This window comes from Ochotona curzoniae, unplaced genomic scaffold (assembly GCF_017591425.1).
Source record: "Ochotona curzoniae isolate NIBS_2020 unplaced genomic scaffold, NIBS_Ocur_1.0 contig_50, whole genome shotgun sequence".
Lineage (NCBI taxonomy): Eukaryota > Metazoa > Chordata > Mammalia > Lagomorpha > Ochotonidae > Ochotona > Ochotona curzoniae.
Window position 1 is genome coordinate 7,042,873 of NW_024466446.1, and position 19,275 is coordinate 7,062,147.

Genomic DNA, 19,275 nt, shown 5'->3' on the forward strand with positions numbered 1-19,275 from the left:
TCTGGGGAGCTCTGGGCGGGATGTTGTGGTTGACCCCTTTGTCCCTTCCGACTCACGTGGAAATGTAATCGCTGTCTGATGATGATGAGGAAGTGATTGGTCCATTCTCACAAGTGGCTTTCATGTCTTAATAAAGGGGCCCGAGGTTCCTTTCTCTCTCTCTCTCTCTCTGTAAACACTACCTTTCAAATAATCAAAATTTTAAAAAGAAAAAAAGAATTTAAGCCGTTCGTGTGAACTCTTCATTTTCAGTAATACATGAATACAGCAGTAAATATGCACAATATGTAAATGAATATGCATAATAGACATAACATCTGTAGTAGCCCTGTCCTCTGAGAGGGCCTTTAAGCGGTGACGTGTTCAAAATAAGGAGCACACTTCGTGCATAGATGCCAAATGCCAATTTCCAGTCACAAGAATCAGGGATCCTATGGGGAACTGGCTGGCAGCCACTGCGGCGTAGGAAGTACAAGGTGTGGCTGGACCTTCTGACGTCAGCAGGTAAATGAGTATACAGAGACTGGGAGGACCAGCCAAAAGGCACCTGTTAGCTCCCAGCAGATTCCACAGGACAAGTCTGAAATGGGTTGGGCATGAAGACGGCAGAAATGACAATGGGCCTGCGATCCATTGAACGAAACAAGGAAAACCGTGTGAGCAAATCCAAGAGGAATGAGTGAATTCGAAATTTGCTAATAGTTATTCCTGACCAAAAGGAGTGATCAAAGTGGACCGTCATGAGCAACGCAGCAGGCAGGGTCACGTGCCAGCCGATGGAATGGGGTATTTCTTGCTGCAAGGAGATGAAGATCAGGAGCTGATTTAACCTCAACTCAATGTCGTTTCCACTGGAGAACAAACCCGCACACACATGCCTGTGTGTGATGAAACACGTGTGCTAGCCACGGCTGCCAGGAGATTTCCCAATCCGGCAGTCCTTAACTTGTTTGGAATCAACAGCCCTCGCTCGGTGAGAGCCAAAGTTGGCCTGGGTCCTGCCGGCCTGCTGCTAGGGCAGGATGAGTCCTTTATTCTGCCCAGGCCACGGTTCCCTGGGATTTTCTTGCCGCTTGCTTTTGAAGTTGACACCATCCCCAGCTTGGCACAGTGGAAGGGGCTTCTCCACCCCTCTGGGTGTGCTAGCGTTGCATCACGCGCTTGTCCAGACGTTGCACGCTCTGTGTTCTGTCTCCCAACTTTCCCCACCCTTTCATTCACGTTGCTTATTTAGTGTGTTCCTTTGCTCACCTTCGGCTGTTTTGAGATCTTCCTAAAGAATTTGTATTTTAGCTATTAATTTACTTTTTTGGGGGTAAAAACAGATTTGTTGAAAGATTGATTCCATTTGTATTTGAAAGGCAGATTTACAGAGAGAAGAAAAGGGAGAGAAAGGGAGAGAGAGAGACACACACACACAGAGACAGAGAGATATCTTCCATCCACTGGCTCACTCCCCAAATGGCTGCAATGGCCAGAGTTGAGCCAATCCAAAGAGAGAGGAAGGCAAACTCAGGGGCCTGCGACCTGGGCTCCGCAGAGCAAAAGTCACCAGCTTTTGTGCCAGAATGTAGGATTTTTGGCAGGTGACACACCATCTCTGGGAAAAGCAAGTTTTTTTTCTGTCCCGTGAGACAAGGAGGAAGGCCTCTAGCCTCATTGTCACTTCTGCACAGTGAAGAGGTAAAAATGAATTGTCACCCAAGAGAGAAAGAGCGAGAGGAAGGAGGGAGTCCCGGGTAAGGGGGTACCCAGTGACCCAGGGGTGCAGAGAGCAGGAGCGGGCACGAGCTGGGGACGCGGAGAAGGAGGCTGGTGGAGAATCCGGAGGATCGGGCTGGTTGGCGCTCAGGACGAGGCCTGGCACGGACAGGGCACGTGGAGGGTACTAGAGGGGTGTTGGGGCGGGGCCAGGGGAGCCTGACGCAGGTGGAGCAGATAGTGTCCCAGGGCCCAGGGGGGCACGAGGGTGGATCTGAGCGAGTCGGGGAGAGGGGCTGGCAGAGGTCCGGGTGGGCAGAGGGGGAGCCGGCGGTGCCCGCGGCCGCGGGGAGGGCGCAGGTACCGGCTGGACGCCCCGAGGGTTCGCGGGGGGCGCGGCTCGTGCCGTTGGGCCAGGGGCGCGGCGGGGTCGCCCAGGGGCGGGCGCTGGGCAGGCCGGGCGCAGGCCGGGCGCAGGCGGGGCGGGGCGGCCGGGGTGGCGGTCGCCTCACTTCCGGGAGCGCCTGGGCGCAGCCGCCCCGTTCGCCCTCGCAGCCAAGCGGGGCCCCGGGGCCGCGGAGCCGGCGAGCGCGCAGGCCGAGGCCAGGCCGAGGCGCCCTTGCTGGAGAGGCGGAGATCGGTTCTCGCTCGCCATGGGGGCGTCGGCGAGGCTGTTACGCGCGGTGATCATGGGGGCTCCGGGCTCCGGCAAAGGCACCGTGTCCTCGCGCATCATCAAACATTTCGACCTGAAGCACCTCTCCAGCGGGGACCTGCTGCGACAGAACATGCTGAGAGGCACAGGTGCGGGAACCCCGGCCGGCCGGCCGGCGGCGGTGCGCGGGTCGCGGGCCGTGGAGGGTGGGTAGGGACCCGGGGCTGAGGGCGCGGTTCTGGAGTGAGGGGTGGGAGCAGGAGAGAGACTTTGGCATAGAGACCTCCTTGAAGTCCTGGGGCCGGTGGCAGGGCAGACCCGCTAGGCAGCTTTTAGGACACGCTCCAAGTTCAAAGAGGAAAACTTGTTGGCCTTGTCTTTTGAGAGGCGCGTCCAGTCCCCGAGCCGAGTTCTAACTTTATTCTTCACGTGTCCTTGACCATGGAAAACTGGCATCAGTTCTGCTGGCGTTTGTACGTGCCCTTGCTTTTTATTTACTTATTAAAAAAAAAAAAAACACGCTGTGGGATCTTGGAGTTCTGACCTTAACCCTCCCCCTCCCCCGCCTTGATCTCAAGGCCAAATTTTATTTCCCCCTCGTGGTAGGGCAACAAAGTTGGCTTCGACTTTGAGGCCCCAGGAGATTTCGAAGACACAACGAAAAAACATTCTTGTGTGCAGCTGCCTTAAAAACAAAAGCGTTGTTTCTCATGCCAGGCCAGTTCTTACCACTCAGCATAAAAGTCCCGGTAACAAAACCGGACGCTTTGCTGTGGGGTGAATTTGTGGTATGTAAATTCCACCTTAAGAAGGCTATTTAAAGAAAAGAAAGGAGAGAGAGAAAAAAGTCATCAGTAGGATGAGCCGTTTTGCCCTCAGAAGGGTTGACCTTTACTTTCCAAAACAGAATCCATCTTGAAAGGCGTCTCCTTCGAAATAATACTTGCATGGTAGAGAAGAGAAAGGATTTAGAAGTGCAAGGGGGGGTGGAAATAGAAAACAGCAGAGCTGTTTCCTGGCCCGATGCCATCCCTCGGAGGGGAACCGTGTGCTTCCTTCTAGGAACCTTGGTGTGTACAAACACACGGAAGTCTAGCCTGTATTTCACGGACCGGGTACCCACAGTGTGTCATTCCGACCTCCTCGCGCTAAATGCGGGTTACGTTTCTACATGCACACAGCTTCTACCGGTAGAGTTATCTTTTTGCTCAGTCTACTCTGATTTATTACCAATCCCTTTTTTGATGCACAGGTTTGTTATTTCCCTGGTGAGATTTTTTTTCCTCTGAGTTTTTTTTTTTTGTTTGTTTGTTTGTTTCATATCTGTGTTTTCTGGCACACGGTGGTCTTGTGTTTCTTTCTCGTCACGCCTCAATCTTAGAAGAAATGGGACCTTGTCTGGTTCATTAAACTTCCAACTTAGACATAATTCTGCGCCAGAAATACAAGTAAGAGGCCGAGTAACTCCGAGAGAGACAGAAAGAGAACACACTGGGCTAATGGTGACGTAGTTTGGCTTGTTCGGCCAGGGTGCCCGGTGCAGCCTGCTGAATTGCTCGGGCGGATTCCCGTGACTTGGACCGTCTGCACAGGGAGCTAACAATCCTGGGGAAAGACGACGGAGCCGTGAGGTCTGACCGTGCTTCGGGAACACCCTCGGTGGGCCAGCATTGGTCAGCTTATAGGGGGCACAGAACGTGGGTGGATTTAAAAGGCAGTTAAACAACCTTGCGCAACATCCACCTTGCATGTCCTTGATGCTCTCTGAGCGCCTGCCTTCTACCTTCTCAGTCCCACCGGCTGAGCAGAGGGAGAAGAGAAACCCTGAGATGTAGTTCAGCTTGCCTCGGGGGATCTGCACGTCCTGCGCTCTTTCTGGGCAACACTTTTTTTTTTTCCAAGAGAAGCAAAGTGGAACTTTGGGAAGGCGCGTGGCTTCTGATTACAAGCGTTTTGTATCTGAAGACTGTAGTCTCAGGAGGTGTTTGTGAACGAATTGGGTAACACCCACAAAATCAGAGCCAAAGAGAGGTGAGATTAAAAAAAAAATGCTTAATGTTTTCTGATACTGAAAGTAAAACATATTTGCTAGGAATGGAGAAAAGTATGTGATGAGAACATAAAGAAGAAGACTAGGACCCTTCGAGATTCTGTCTCATCATTCAGGGACAAGTATAATCAACCCATAGGTTAACGCAATGTTTTCTTTTATGCCAGTTTTTTTTTCTGTTAATTTTCCATGTTTTTGCAAAATTGCTGTATTTGAAGTGATTACTGAGTACTTTTTAAAAGTTACTGTGGGCATGTTCACACATCATTAAGCAGTCTTAAAAATGACATTTACTTATATCTTTACAGAATGATACTAGATCTTTTTTTTTTAACCTTTGCCTATATCTACCATGCCAAGATATGTATACGCGGCACAAAGTTAAACTTGTAATTGTCACTAAAGGACTACACCAGTGTGATAATTTGGGGGAAAACAGTGGGAAGGAGAATGGGCAGGGAGGAAGCAATCCCTTTACCTACAAAACTGTATCATGGAAAATAATTTTTAAAAATGGGATTTATGGGATGGACAGTGACATCTGTGGTGCTGGCATCTCCTGAGGGCTCTAAGTCCCTGATGCTCCACTTCCCGTCCAGTGTCCTGCTGGTGACCCGGGAAGGCAGTGAAAGACGGCCCCAAGGCCTTGGGACCCTGCACCGGTGTGGGAGACCCAGAAGAAGCTCCTGTCTTTGGATTACCGCAGCTCTGGCTGTTATAGCCACTTGGGGAATGAACCAGTAGATGCAAGATCTCTCTCTCTCTCTCTCTCTCTCTCTCTCTCTCTCCCTCTCTCTGTAATTCTTTCAAGTAAAATAAATATTTTTAATGATATATACTTTCATAAGGGTAGTATGTCCCAGTCTTTGGGCATCTATGGTGTTAACCGTCCTTTGCAATGATACATACGACGCTATGAAAGGACTGTGGCAGTTCGCTCTGCAGCCGCCACGCATGAGGCTGGCTTTATGGCCCATGGCTGTGTTGTGTAAATGAAGTTCTAAAATCCTCCTGGGAGACAGGATGAGCCTGTTGACAGGACCAGATTACGAGTAACTGCTGGCCCCCTGGAGGACCCTGCAGGTGTGCACCCTGAATCTGATCCTTAGATGTTAGTGGCACAGCGGATGAAGCCACTGCCTGTGATGTGAGCGTCACACGTGGGCACCATGTCCCGGCTGCTCCACTTCTGTTCCCGCTCCCTGCTAATGTGCCTGGGGAAAGCAGAGGGAAGATGGCCCAGGTGTTTGGGCCTTTGCCACCCACACGGGAGACCTGCATGAAACTCCTCTGATTCCTGGTTTTGGCCCTTGCGGCTATCTGGGGAGTGAACCAGTGGATAGCAGATGCCTTTCTTAAAGCAAGCAAAAGAAGACAGAACTTGCTCAATGGGGGGCAGCATTGTGGCACAGTGGGTCAAAGAGCCACCTGCAGCTCATATGGTTGTTAGTTTGAGTCCCAGCTACTTGCTTGCCAAGTACCTCCCCACTGATGCTCCTGGGAGGGTAGGGGGAGAGGGTGCAAGTAGTTGGGCCTCTGCCACCCGTGTGGGAGACCTGAAGGGAGTTCCAGGCTTCTGTCTTTGGTCTGGTCTCATCTAGATGTTAGCTATCTGGGGAGAGAACTGTTAGAAAAATTCTCTATCTCAGTCTCCTTTCTCTTACTGCCTTTCAAGTGAATCAATGAATCTAAAATAAATAAATAAATAAATAAAAGAAGAACTTTTAAAAAAGAAAAGCCGGTGTACCAGTTAGTCACGGTTCCCATTACGCAATATTCCACAAAGTGAGATTCATGAGACAATTTTAAGCAGACAAAAAAAAATTTTTTTTGGGGGGGGGGTTCCCTGAACAATACTGCTTTCCATAAGAAAAAATCTCATTTCTGGATAAGCTTGATTGAAAGGATTCACATATCATTTAAGTTAAGCTATTGACAAATCTGTAATTCAGTGGATCCTTTGTCTATGCATGGTTGTGCAAGCATCAGCGAAACAAAGAAACATTCCCCATGGCCCACAAAGGCAACCACACACCTGTTAGTCACTCCTGCCCCGCCCCGGGCCTGTGGCGGTACGGCGGCGCCTTCTCTCCTGAGCGGCCCAGCCTGTGTGTTTCATGCACGTGGAATCGTGCTATGCGAGGCCTTTCTCACTGGCCTCTTTCCACTTAGAATAATGTTTTCAAGGATCTCTCACACTGTGACTTCCATCTGTGCTTTGCTACTTTATGCTGAATAATATTCTGTGGCATGAATCGATCATTAACCCATTCAGGGCCCCTCCCTGCACATCTCTTTCCTGACCCCCGGAATAACCGCTGCTTTGACTCAAGTCTTTATTATTGGAGGGATGTTTTGTTTTTTTAAGACTTTGATTTGTGTCAAGTGATCGTTTAATTTATTCCCTGTCATCTTCCTGCTTCTATTTCTGGTGTGGGTTTTTTTTTTTTACATATTTTTAAAAATAAAGTTTTATATTGTTTATTATGTCACGATGCTGAAAGCAATTCTGGCAGGAACTAAGTTCTTTGTAGCGCTTTATCTTGGCACACGTAAGAGGGAATGGTTATTTTTAGGGTAGTCTGGTCCTGCTTTTGTAGTTGGTTACTGTTCACAGTTTCAATAAGCTCCTTGAGATTCAGATGTGAGGTGTGGTTGTTTGGGGTCTTGCTGTTAAAAGGAAAATCCCCACAGTTGAGCCACCACCACTTGGCAGGCCTATATCCCGGGACCACTTCTGACTGGTTTCCACCTGCTGCACATCTTGGGATACAGCAGAGATGGCCTCAGGAGCCAGTCCCCTGCCATCTATGTTGCAGATGCTGATGAAGCTACAGGTACCACAGGCATTAGGGGAGAGGACCAGTGGGTGACATTTTATATGATATAAATGTGTATTTCTCAGACCAGTAGCTCCATGTTTGGGATTTGTTGCTATGGCCCTTACAAGTTGATATTAACTTTCCTCATTTTTCTAGAACCTTGCTTTCTTATTTTTGTGTATAACTTTGTCGAAAATTAGCTAACCAGGAATAATTTACCTTTTTTAAAGAATTTAAATTGTTTTATCTATATAAGGTGAACCAATTTCGTGTATCACTTACGCACAGATTTAGGGGCATAGTGACACTTCCTTCTCTTCTGATGGATTGACTGGCTGACTGATTTTGGTTGTTACAATATGCTTCCAGTTTATTCTATAATCTTAGACTTAATCCTCCACCAGGCAGAGAATTCAACATGGCATGTTTTGTAAGTGTGAAAGTTCCCCAATTTAGTTTAATATTTGAATCAAAAAGAAAGCAGTAATTGCATGAGGAACCCAATAAATTATGGTGATCAGATGAGTAGAAATTTTTCAAATGTCCACGAGTTATGCTGGATGGGATGAACATTTGGAATGCAATTAACAAGCTACTTAGACCATGACGTAGGGAGTTGAGTAATTTTTTTTTTCTCTCTTTAAGGTTTATTTACTTTTATTAGAAAGGCAGAATTACAGAGAGAAAAGAGAAAGATCTCCCAACTGCTGGTTCAGTCCCCAAGTGGCCACAACCGCTGAAGCTGAGCCAACTGAAGCCAGGAGCTAGGGATGTCTTTTGGGTTTCCCACGTGGGTGCAAGGTCCCCAGGCTTTGGGTGGTCCTCTATTGCTTTCCCAGGCCACAGGCAGGGAGATGGAAGGGAAGTAGAACACCCAGGATACGAACCGGAGCCCTTATGGGATCCCAGAGTACGCAAGACGAGGACTTTAGCTACTAGGCTACCGCACCGGTCCCAATGATTCTAAATGTACATAGTCTGGGAAGGGAACAAGAAGAAATGAGAACACAGTGGGATGAGAATAACATATAGTTGTGAGCAGCAGTTTAAAATTATGCATAAACTCTTTTCTAGGCTCTTAACTATTAATAAGAATATAATGTGATCAGCACCGATCTGGCCAAAAGTTAATTGTACTCATGTTACGACTGATATCTTTTTTAGAGGATTAAGGAAAAATGGTCTCTGTATCGATAGCAGGCACTTAAACCAAACCACTTCACAATAATGGCAATGTAAAATTCTTATTAAATGGAAGAAAATAATTTCAGCTATTCTGTGTTTTGCGTGTGATAGAAAAATACTCAAAAATAGAAATAGTTTAAAAAAATAGTCATAATTCTGCCACAAAGAGCAACCACTGTTAAAATGGGGTGATGCATTTGCATCACCTTTTGGCCTAGACATGTGTATATTGTGCATAATGGAAGGACCGAAGGAAGACTTGGATGGTTGTGTAAGTTCTGGTCCTTTACAGGAAAAGCTGAGGACGCTCACTTCTTTCTGGGGTGTAATCCCGAGGCTCCTGTCAGCCTACCAGTTCCTGCGGGGGTCCGGGATGGGATGAAACAAACTTGACTCATTCCCCCTCTTCTCCCGCAGAAATCGGCGTGTTAGCCAAGACTTTCATCGATCAAGGGAAGCTCATTCCCGATGACGTCATGACTCGGTTGGCCCTTCACGAGCTGAAGAATCTGACGCAGCACAGCTGGCTGCTGGATGGTAAGCATCTCCGCAAGGGACGGCTGCTGGCCAGGCGATGGGCACTCCACGGGCTGCCAGTGGACATGCTGGATGGCATGGGCAGGGGGCACCTGCAGCCTGCTCGCCACCACCCGAGCCCTTGGGCTGGCCCTGTTCTCTGTGTCTCTGTTGGATTGAGTGATTTCTGAGTTCCTTCTTTCGTCCCAGAGGAATATTTTATGATAAGGCAGGATCCCCACAAAGAAGGGAGGCCAAGCAATGATAATTCACAAGAATAATTTGTAGTTTTCCCTAGACAGAGGGGTGGCAGCATCCTTCAGGATAGTTCGAGTTCTTTCTTTCTTTCTTTCGTCAGCTTCGAATCGTTGCTTTGTTGAGACCAAGAGGCACAAGATTTTTTTTTTTAAACAAATAAAGCCTTTCTTTGGAGATTGAAGTCATGACTTCCTGTTTTGGAAGAGGGCAGGCTAGCCTAGCCTGGCTATTTTTATCTTCTGCCCCACTCTGCCCCATCCCCTTCACACACACGCATGGACTAGATGCTGTTCCCGCACAGCCTGGCGGCCCTGTTGCTCGCTCTAGCCAAGAAGGTTATGGGATTCTTGGGGTGCCAAGTGAATGAAGTTGTATCAGGAAGACAAATGAAGGGGAGAAGTTCTTCTCTGGTTTGTTGGAGTAAACCATCCATTAAGTCTTCTTCCGGTCCGTGGAAGGTGCCTGCTCTGCATATTTGCACACAAACTCAAGGACTCAGAAATTTATGACCATTTACAGATAGGACCCAGAGACCAATCTAGACAGGAGACGCTGTGCATATCACACTTTGTGTATTTATTCTTTCCACAAATTGATTGGGAATCTTTTTTTGTGTGTGTTCAAAACTGATCATGGAACCTCCACAAAACCCTTGTGCTCACACACAGTATGTTCTAGCAAAACACAGGTAAGAAAAATTGGGTTGGATGCAGACAGCAGCAAGGGCCTTGAGGTGAACTACAAGTTGATGTGAGCAGAGAGTAATGTAGGTGAAGGGGTAGCTTATTACTGTTTTTCATTTTCTTTTTTGTAAATAAGGAATTTAGATACATGGTTCAGAATTCAAGAAGGTTCATTAAAATATTTATTTATTTTTATTGGAAAGGCAGCTACATAGAGGGAAGGAGTGAAAAAATAAAAAGATCTTCCATCCTCTGGTTTTCCTCCTAAGTGGCCGCAGCAGCTTGAACTGAGCCAATCCAAAGCCAGGAGCCAGGAACTGCTTCCAGATCTCCCATGTGGGTGCAGAGTCCCAAGGCTTTGGACCGTCCTCGACTGCCTTTGCAGACCACGTCCAGGGAGCTGCATGGGAAGTGGAACAGCTGGGACACGAACAGGTGTCCACATGGGATGCCAGCGCTTGCAGGAGGGCATTAGCCAATTGAGCCATCGTGCTGGTGGGGGAGCAAAAATTCATTTTAACGACTTATTTTTGTTTTCTTTTGTTAGACGGGGGAGGCTTATGAGCATCCCCAAATGTGAGTAGCCTGTGATAGGTGCAGAAGCAAGTAATTTTAGTGCAAATACAGGGCCTCACGGGCAGAGTCGGGAGGACCCTGCCCCACAGGAAAATGGTAAGTCCTCCAAAGGACAGGGCCCTCTGCCACCAGTGGGACTAAGAGCTGAAATGGGACAATGACAGGGCCACCTGGGAAGGGCCTGGAATGCAAGCCCAGGGAATTGTTTTTCACTTCGTGTCATTGTTCCATTACAAGAATGCCTTTTCCTTTTAAAAATAAAAAAGCGTATATATACATGTACAAGGCTCAGAGACCCCAATGATCACATGTTTTAGGAACAGTTACATATACTCAAGAACACACACATTCATATATGTATTTTGCATATTATATGAGATACGATTCCAGCCACCCACAGCTAAGTAGCATCTAGAATTATAATTTTTTCTTCATATGCAGATGTACACAGTATAAGCATAAACCATATTTTGGTGACTGACTTCATCTGAATTGCACAGCCGGATTCGTCCCCGCTGTGTTCTGTTTCTGTGGGGGGGGAGGTGCTTTGATGGCCCCCCCTGAGGAACAGCTGGGTTGCATCCGGTTTCCAGTGCCCTGTGGAGGCTGTGCGGGACGCCCCTGAAGTTGCCCCTTCTCTTAGTCGGAGGTATTTTGATTTAGCTCTTTGTCCAGAGGATATTTGGCTCCTGGTTTGGGACTGTGAATATTTGCACAAGAATGATATCAGTTGAGAGATACTTTTGTAAGCTTTTTTTTTTAAAGTACCAACTCCTAGTAATGAGCACGGATGATGGGTCCCACATCTGTCACTCGAAAGCTTTGTGGGTGACACGGAGTTCCTTCCTGTGCCACTGTTTTGCCATTTGTCACAGATAGATCTTGGCACCCAGACAGTGTCCAGTAGTTGTGGGTGTTGTATGCCATTTGTTCTCATCGCCTGCACTGATGTTTTTAACAGGACCACTGCAGTGTAAAGATATGATATGAGCTGGATGGGAAGCAGAGCTGCCGGGTTTAGGACCAGCACCCACATGGGATCGTGGCGCATGCAAGGCGAGGACTTTAGCTGCTAGGCTATCATACATACAAACATATTCAGACTTGGGAGCATTGTGGACTTGAGGTTTTACGATGAGAGAATGCTCATTATAAATAGATTCTACGTTAAGTGTTTCTGCACTCATGTGCTTTGCTTTAGCCAAAGTTGAATATCATTTTTGTCATATTCCACAAATGGCTTTCTGAGGTTTTTTCAGATAAGATGGAGGAGTTCAGTTTTTTTTTTTTTTTTTTCCCCTGAAGGCAGGAAACAGTAGCTGCCCCAGACAGATTCCAGTGAAGACCTGAGACGGTTCAGCTTTTTGTTCTGAATGGATTAGGCCTATTTATAGCAGGGAGGGCACTGTGTTTCATTAACCAATCTGCCTATTTCAGTGTTAACCGTATGCAAAAATACCCTTACAGACACATCCTGAATGTGTCTTTAAAATATCTGGGTGGCCCATGGGACGGTCAAGGTGACACCAGAAGATCGCCAGCACAGTTGTTCTGTAGTTGTGGCCAGCTGGCCTAAGGTTACTCCTTTGGTTCACACTGCCCATCATTCTTTTTCTTTCTGCTTTCTCTCCACTCTCTCTCTCTCTCTTCCTCCTTTGCCACTCTTCCCTCCCGCTCTTCGCTCCCACTGCCTCCCATCTCACCATTCCTTCAACTTCCTAAAGGCTTTCCCAGGACACTCCCGCAGGCAGAAGCCCTGGATAAAGCTTACCAGATAGACACAGTGATTAACCTGAACGTGCCCTTCGAGGTCATTAAGCAGCGCCTTACTGCCCGCTGGATTCACCCAGCCAGCGGCCGCGTCTACAACATTGAGTTCAACCCTCCCAAGGCCGTGGTGAGTAGTTGTGGTGGAAGTGATTGCGTGGCCGATGCCCAAGCCGTTGCCCCTACCCCCCGCTTCCCCGAACTGGGAAATCCTCTACCTGATCTGTTACTCCTGCAGGTGCATCTCCAGGGTACTTGGTGTAGTAGAAGGGCTTTGTAATTCCTTCAGAAGCATTTATGAAGTTGCTGTTGGGTGCCAGGGAGCGTTAGGAGTCGGGAATCACAATTGAGACTCCCAGGTTATAACTAAATATGTATCCACGCACACACATTTTATTGATATGCGTATAAAGGCCATGGCTGAGTTCATTATATATAGTTATTATTATGTTTTTATATAAGTATGCATTTATATAATTTTATATGCCGCTTCATCTGAAGCCTGGGCTGCAATGTGGTGTCTTTGTGTGGATTCCATTTACTTAGAGGGTCTTACACTTCGCGCTCTGTGCGGGCGCAGAGATGGCTGTCCGTGGCGCACGTCACTCATCTCCTGCTGTTGGGTATCGGCTCTCCCTCTCTCCCGTTCAGGGCATCGACGATGTGACCGGGGAGCCTCTCATCCAGCGGGAAGATGACAAGCCGGAGACGGTCATTAAGAGGCTGAAGGCGTACGAGGCCCAAACGGAGCCCGTCCTGGAATACTACCGGTGAGAGCTGGCTTCCCATCACTTCTCTTGCGCAATGCAGCACTCAGGCCGTCTTTGATCGCCGCCCCCACACTTTACAGCTGAAATATTAATAATACCAGACCCCAGGATCCGGTGGGAACTGACTGAGGCAATAAAGGGCAGTCCATTAGCTTGTGTCACAGCAAAGTCCAGTGGGTGGTCTGGGCTCCCGTCCCTCCTCCCGTGTGCCGTTCTTGTAGCTTTGTCCTGCGCAGCTGTTGGCTTTCGCCTCTTTTGTGGAAAGACTGGGGAGCAACGTTCCCCCTCCCCGCTAGTGAACAAAACTCCAAGCACCATTCAGACTGAATCAATTGAAGAGCCCAGCCTCTGTGGTTAGGGAGTGCTTGGCACCGTTTTAAGACCTGAGGCAGCTCTGGTCCATTCTCTGCGGATTGCAGTTGCAGGGAGCACACCGATGACTCCATTCCTGGAGCTGAGGCTGGGTCAGTCTCACCCAGACTGCGACATGGTGGAGGGACGGCTGGAGTTGAGTGCAAGGGAGGCCAAGCCTTGCAGTGCCCGCTGCGTGTGCCAGCGGAGGACCTGATGACAGAAAGAGCTCTGACGACGGCTCCTCCTCAGATGGCTCATTCAGCCAGCACTAAATATTTTTTTAGAGGTTTATTTATTTTTATTTGAAAGGCAGATTTACAGAGAGGGGAGAGAGAAAGATCTTCCATCCACTGGTTCTTTCCCCAAACGGCCACAGCTGAATTGATCCAAAGACAGGAGCTTCCTCCAGGTCTCCCCGATGGGTGTAGGTTCCCAAGAACTTGAGCCATCTTCCTCTGCTTTCTCAGGCCATAATCAGAGAGTTGGGTGGGAAGTGGAGTAGCCGGGACACAAACCAGTGCCCATATGTGATGCTGATGGCATAGGGCAGAGGATCAGCCTGTTGCACTGCCATGCCAGCCCCCGCAGCTAACATGAAAGGCTTGAAAGGCTTCTATGTTAACATGATTTTCTCTCCGCATTTTGGGCAGTTCACATCACCCTGTTGTTAATACCGGCGCTAGACTGATTTCACATTTGACTCCGGCTAAGAATCAGTCCTGTTCCCTTCCTTACTCGGCCCCCTTGCTCCCCCTTTTCTCCCGCTCATTCGCTTACAGGATCCTGATCAACGTCAAGTTAGGGAAGTTGCCCTTGACTTTCGCTGAACCTCTGCCTCTTCTCTCCTCTGTGTGATGGAGGATGAGAATAGAATAGAATAGGCTGAAAGATTCGACTTCAAACGTATGCCTTTCTGAATTCAGCCTGGTTATTAGGCATCTTAGGTCAATATTGGTGGTTACTACGGTTGTTATTTTTGCGACAGATGTCAGGCATCCAGCAAAAATATGAAGCAATGGTCTCCAAACTGCCTAAATACCTGATTTTAGAGGGTGACCTTAGCAAGGGAGTTGGCAGTTGACTTTTTACAGTAGCCGGTGTAGAGTCTAATGAGCCTGGCTCTGCCCGTGACCAGCTTGATGGCCCTGGGCTACATAGGAACCTCTGTGCTACAAGTTTCCCATTGGTAAAATTAACCAATATTCAGTAGGGCCTATTTTGTAGGCTTGTTAAGGGCGTTGAGAGAAGGCAGGGCAAGCTTGACAGGAGGCGCTCCGTGATGAACTGTTGACTCTGTTGGACACTGGCCTAGGCCCTTCGTCAACGTAGACCTTGAGACCAGGCCTGTGCCAAACTCCAGCTCACTTTCTGTACATGCATGCAGTGCTGACTCATGCTTGCAGTAATCAGGGACCTGATGCACCTTAGCTTGAACTCAGGGGAGATCTCAATCATGACCACGTGACAGTCCAAAGATAGGTGGCTGGGTCCAAAGGTTGAAAAAGTCTCACGAGGCCCCAGTCACTCTGAGCTGCAGGGCCCCAAGCTCGTGGCTTCTTCCGTGCAGCCTTCCCCAACTTCCGTGCTGTTGCTGGAAAGAATCCACCTCCCTTTGCTGTCTTGCAGTTACACCTGCTGCTCAGCAATGAGGCTTTCTCTTGCCAGCCGCTCTCGGGGCAGCAGGCTCTCTGCCACACTCAGTGCATGAAGTTTAACAGGAGGCTGTCTGTCCAGCCAGTCCTGCCCATCCCTCAGTGGCAGCCCCACGCCCACCTACAACAGGTGAACACAGCAGAACACATCAGCGTGCAGGCGGGCTCTCCTGTCTGTTGGGGGGTTCTCTCCCCATGTAGCAAGGCATTCTCTGCCTCTGCTTTGCTCCTCCCAGCTCAGCTGCCCTGTATGAGAGATTGCTTTATCTTCTTAAAGCATCATTAGGCTTTTTGCTACCATTGGTTCAAGCTTCATCTTAGAAGCTCCTTTGTATGAGATGAAGGTGGGATGTTCCTGGGCTGCAAAATGAGGGCGCATGGTCATCTGAAAAAATGCAGACTGATCTCGTTGTTAGAAGATATTCCTCAGCTGTGGGCCCTCGACAGAGAAGAATGGTCCAGGTTTACCAACAAGCTGATGCTCTCACTGTTGGTGGACTCAGTTGGGGAGCTGGTCCCTTTCCTAAGTGTAATGACAATTGGTCACTCTGGGTGCAGCTGCAGTACTCAAGGGGCCTGCAGTTGTGTGCCTGAGACATCCTCACTCGCCCTTCAAGAGGCTCTTTAGGAAGCTTACACACAGCTAAGGAGCTTCCTCTCCTGCCTCTCCTGGCAGCCTGAGAGTTGAGAAGCAAGAGGGCCTCACTATGCAAAAAACAAACAAACAAAAAAAAGGCTGCATTTGCACAATTTCCCTCCAGTTTATCAAATGTGTTCTACGGTGGCAGACTGAATCGGGCAAGACAGGAAAGAAACGTCCTTCAGACATAAATGTCTGAAAACCTAGTTACAAGGATGGTCCTGGTTTGGGGAATAAACTAGTTCTTAGACAGCAATAAACCCTGGCCCAGTGCAATGGCTCAGTGGGTAGATCCTCGTCTTGCACATGCTGGAATCTCCTATTTCATGTCCCAGCTGCTCTGCTTCCCACCCAGCTCTCTGCTTGTGGCCTGGGAAAGCAGCAGAGGATGGTACAACAAAGCCTTGTGACCCTGCACCTGCATGGGAGACCCAGAAGAAGCTTCTAGCTTTGGATCAGCTCAGCTCCGGCTACTGGAGCCATTTGGAGAGTAAACCAGAGGACAGAGCTTTCTGTCTCGGTAGATCTGCTTTTCTAATAAAAAGATGTATTTTAAAAATAATATCGCCAGTGCCCTTCATTTGCTGTTTAAAGCAGTATTTATGTTCACAGGAGCATGCACGGGTAGGATGGGGTAGAAGAAGGGAGGTTAGCAAGAGGAATGCCAGAACTTCAGCAAGGTATCTGTGTGGTCTGAAAACCAAATGCAGAATCCCGGTCCTCACCATATTAGCTACAGGATCCTTGGCTGAGTTGGCCCAGTAACAAATCAGACAGATCCACAGGGCAGAAATGCAAAGATCCAGCTGGGTAAAAGAATCAACCCTAGAGTCTTATTGCTCTTTCTGTTAAAAGCCAGAAGGACACACAGCACAACAGAGAAGTGTAAATGCAATACTAGACTTATCGAGTTTTAGGAAATTCCTGGGAGGGGCCAGCCAGTGGCATAGTATGCTAAGTCTCTGCCTATGGTGTTAGCATCCCATATCGGCACCGGATCAAGTCCAGACTGTCCCACTGCTCCATCCAGCTCCCTGCTTATGGTCTGGGAAGGCAGCGGAGGATGGTCTAAGACCCTGGGACCCTGCACCCACATGGGAGACCCTGAAGATGCTCCTGGCTCCCAGGTCCTGGCTTCAGATCATCTCAGCTCTGGCCATTGTGGCCATTTGGGGAGTGAACCAGATGATGAAAAATGTCTTTTTTTTTTTTTCTCTGTAACTCTTCCTTTCCAACAAAATTGAATACATTTAAAAAACAAACAAAGCAAGTTCTTGGGGGCAACGGTGTAAGGGGACAGAGCTGAGGCGAATTCTGGTGTTCAATAGCCTGCTCAGAATTCTGCCTCCAACTTGATGATTTGGGCTAACTTATAAGCCCTGTGCCCGTGCCAGCCTTTCTCTCCTGAATGCAACTCACCTTTACCCTGTCAGACATAAAACCATTGAAAAAGCTCTTTGGGGGAAATCTCCCACCTGTGCTTCCTATTGATTGATTTCTTTTCCTTCTTTAGGAAAAAAGGGGTGCTTGAAACATTCTCTGGAACAGAAACCAACAAGATCTGGCCCGACGTACATGCTTTCCTACGGACCAAGGTTCCAGAAATCCATCAGAAAGACTCTGCCACTCCGTGAGCAAGAACCCGCTCGGCCGGCAAGGCAGCGGAAGCGGCTGGTCCTGGCCTCCGATGCCCCTCGGCCTGGGGCTCCAGCATGTATGAATCCTTTGGAGATTGGGTTTTATGTCTACTGATTGTGTTTTTCCTGGAAACCACTAAGGATGTGCCAAATGATCAAATAAATAAGATCCATCTTTTGTAATCCTCTACTATGCTGTCATCCAGTTCTCTCCTGGGTTCTTCTTCAACAGTAGGATGGCTCAACTTATACAGAGAGCCAACATTTCGAAAAACCACTGATACTTTTTGTTCGGTAAGGATAAGTTGTTAAGAATATTTCCAGGGATTTTCTGGGAAAAAAAAAAAGTTAACTGTTATCTGGGGGAAACAGCCAGTTTTGCTTGCAATGACGCCCACAAATAAACTTGTCAGTACACAGTTCAAGCAGCCTGGGACACGGCGTCATGAGCCACTCTTGTTCAATTACAGAGGAAAGAAGCGACTTGGGACTCCAGATCTGCCACCAGGTGCCAATTCACTGATGCCTTACCCTAAGAAACGTACAAGCTAGCCATCCACGTAAGGTGTTAAACCTACTTTCTGTTTACCCAGAGTTTTGAGTCTGCTATAAAAATGTGTCCGTTAGCCTAAAGGAAAAATGTCTTCTTTTGTAAAATACAGGTATCTCGAGGCCTGATTTACGCAAGAAATTGACATTGTAAGTCCTTGGGTGAGCACCAAAGCCGACTCAGTTTTCAGTGGAAAATGTAGCATAGTTTTACATTGTCAGCTATTACTCAGATTAAAATTTATGTTAGAGGTTACCATGTGCTTTCTCCTTTTGGTCCAAATGTGTGATCTGTCTTGATAAAGTATCAAGTTGCAGTTTAAAGAGAAAAAAAAAAAATGAACTAAGAGGAATCCCAGGGAGCTATGCAAATTAAGCAGACTTTGTTCTTGGGCCCGGCACCACAGCATATAGCAGACTTGGTTCTTTCCAAGTGGGCCAGGCTTTCTTGAGGAATGTCCCCTTGACCCCCAGCTGGCCTTCTTAATTAGTAAGCAGGAATGGCCATAAAAGGAAATTATACACTGTGCTAAAAAGGACCAGCAAAAAAAGGACCATTCTGTCAAAGAAATGTGTCGGCATTCACAGCCACTGTATTTTAAGGGGGAGGAATACTGATACCACCTGAGCAGCCACTGTAAGATCTAAATCTTTTGCGAGTGCTCACTGTGGCAACGAGGATGCCTGCGTGCGGACTGAGGCCTTCAGAGAACGAGGCAACTGGAGAGGTGCAGCCATACCCCACCCTATCTCCCATGGGCTACTCCGTGTCTCGCTCGCTCGCTCGGTGCTAAATCAGTTGCAACAAGCCTTTGTACGCGTCCTCGGGGACTGCCTTGGGAAATCTGGTCCATTCGTTGTATTCCACACATTAAAAATGTCGATGTCAGCATGTGGGTCTTACCTATTGTGGGAGAAAAATGAAACCCATTTTCCTTTACTTGTGATTTTTAAAAATTCACTGTTGATTGTGCAAAGAGGACCCGGGCGTTTTAAAGAGGATTACAGCAATCAGCTCATCCTTTAGAATGTTTTCTAGTATGCCTTACGTGACCGCTAGGTTGACGTGTTAACTCTTTGTCCATATATGATCACTGGGCTAATCAGCATCCATGATTCTCTGGTAAAAATAAATGAGCGTGGCTCACTCCTTGGTCCTTCTCGAAAACCCACCACTCTCTCCTTCCTTCTGACATCCCCTTGGCTTCCGAGTGACTGTGTTCTAATAAATTTCCTTCAAACAGTACATAGGCTGGTTTTGTTTTATGGAGTTGTTTTTGTAGTTTTTATTGCAAAGGCAGATTTATGGAGAGGAGAGACAGATTGTCCCCATCTGCTGGCTGTGAAGGCTGGAGCAAAACTGATTCCAAGTCAGAGGCCAGGTGCTTCTTCCAGGTCTCCCACATAGGTGCAGGGTCCCAAGGCTTTGGGCCGTCCTCTGCTGCTTTCCCAGGCCACAA

The 19,275-nt window shown here is 48.0% G+C and overlaps 1 protein-coding gene across 3 annotated transcripts; it reads left to right on the top strand.

The window, feature by feature from the left end:
• The first annotated feature begins 2,260 nt into the window (after positions 1 to 2,260).
• Positions 2,261 to 19,061, top strand: AK3 (adenylate kinase 3). 3 transcript variants are annotated; one of them, XM_040988893.1, is made up of 5 exons: positions 2,261 to 2,505; positions 8,831 to 8,950; positions 12,171 to 12,340; positions 12,865 to 12,983; positions 17,143 to 19,061. In XM_040988893.1, exons 1-5 carry the CDS (start codon positions 2,355 to 2,357, stop codon positions 17,261 to 17,263), a joined length of 681 nt encoding a protein of 226 aa, XP_040844827.1. In that variant the 5' UTR covers positions 2,261 to 2,354; the 3' UTR covers positions 17,264 to 19,061. The 3 variants fall into 3 exon arrangements, with proteins under 3 accessions (XP_040844827.1, XP_040844828.1, XP_040844826.1); XM_040988892.1 differs by having other exon boundaries at positions 2,264 to 2,505; positions 12,171 to 12,343; XM_040988894.1 differs by lacking the exon at positions 8,831 to 8,950 and having other exon boundaries at positions 12,171 to 12,343.
• The last annotated feature ends 214 nt before the right edge of the window (positions 19,062 to 19,275 follow it).

What these genes read in the sequence shown, in the direction of transcription:
- AK3 (XM_040988892.1), top strand. Translation starts at nt 2,355, where the DNA reads ATGGGGGCGTCGGCGAGGCTGTTACGCGCGGTGATCATGGGGGCTCCG. An exon ending in GAACATGCTGAGAGGCACAG is followed by an intron (nt 2,506 to 8,830) that starts GTGCGGGAACCC and finishes CTTCTCCCGCAG; the next exon opens with AAATCGGCGTGTTAGCCAAG. An exon ending in CCCGTCCTGGAATACTACCG is followed by an intron (nt 12,984 to 17,142) that starts GTGAGAGCTGGC and finishes TTCCTTCTTTAG; the next exon opens with GAAAAAAGGGGTGCTTGAAA.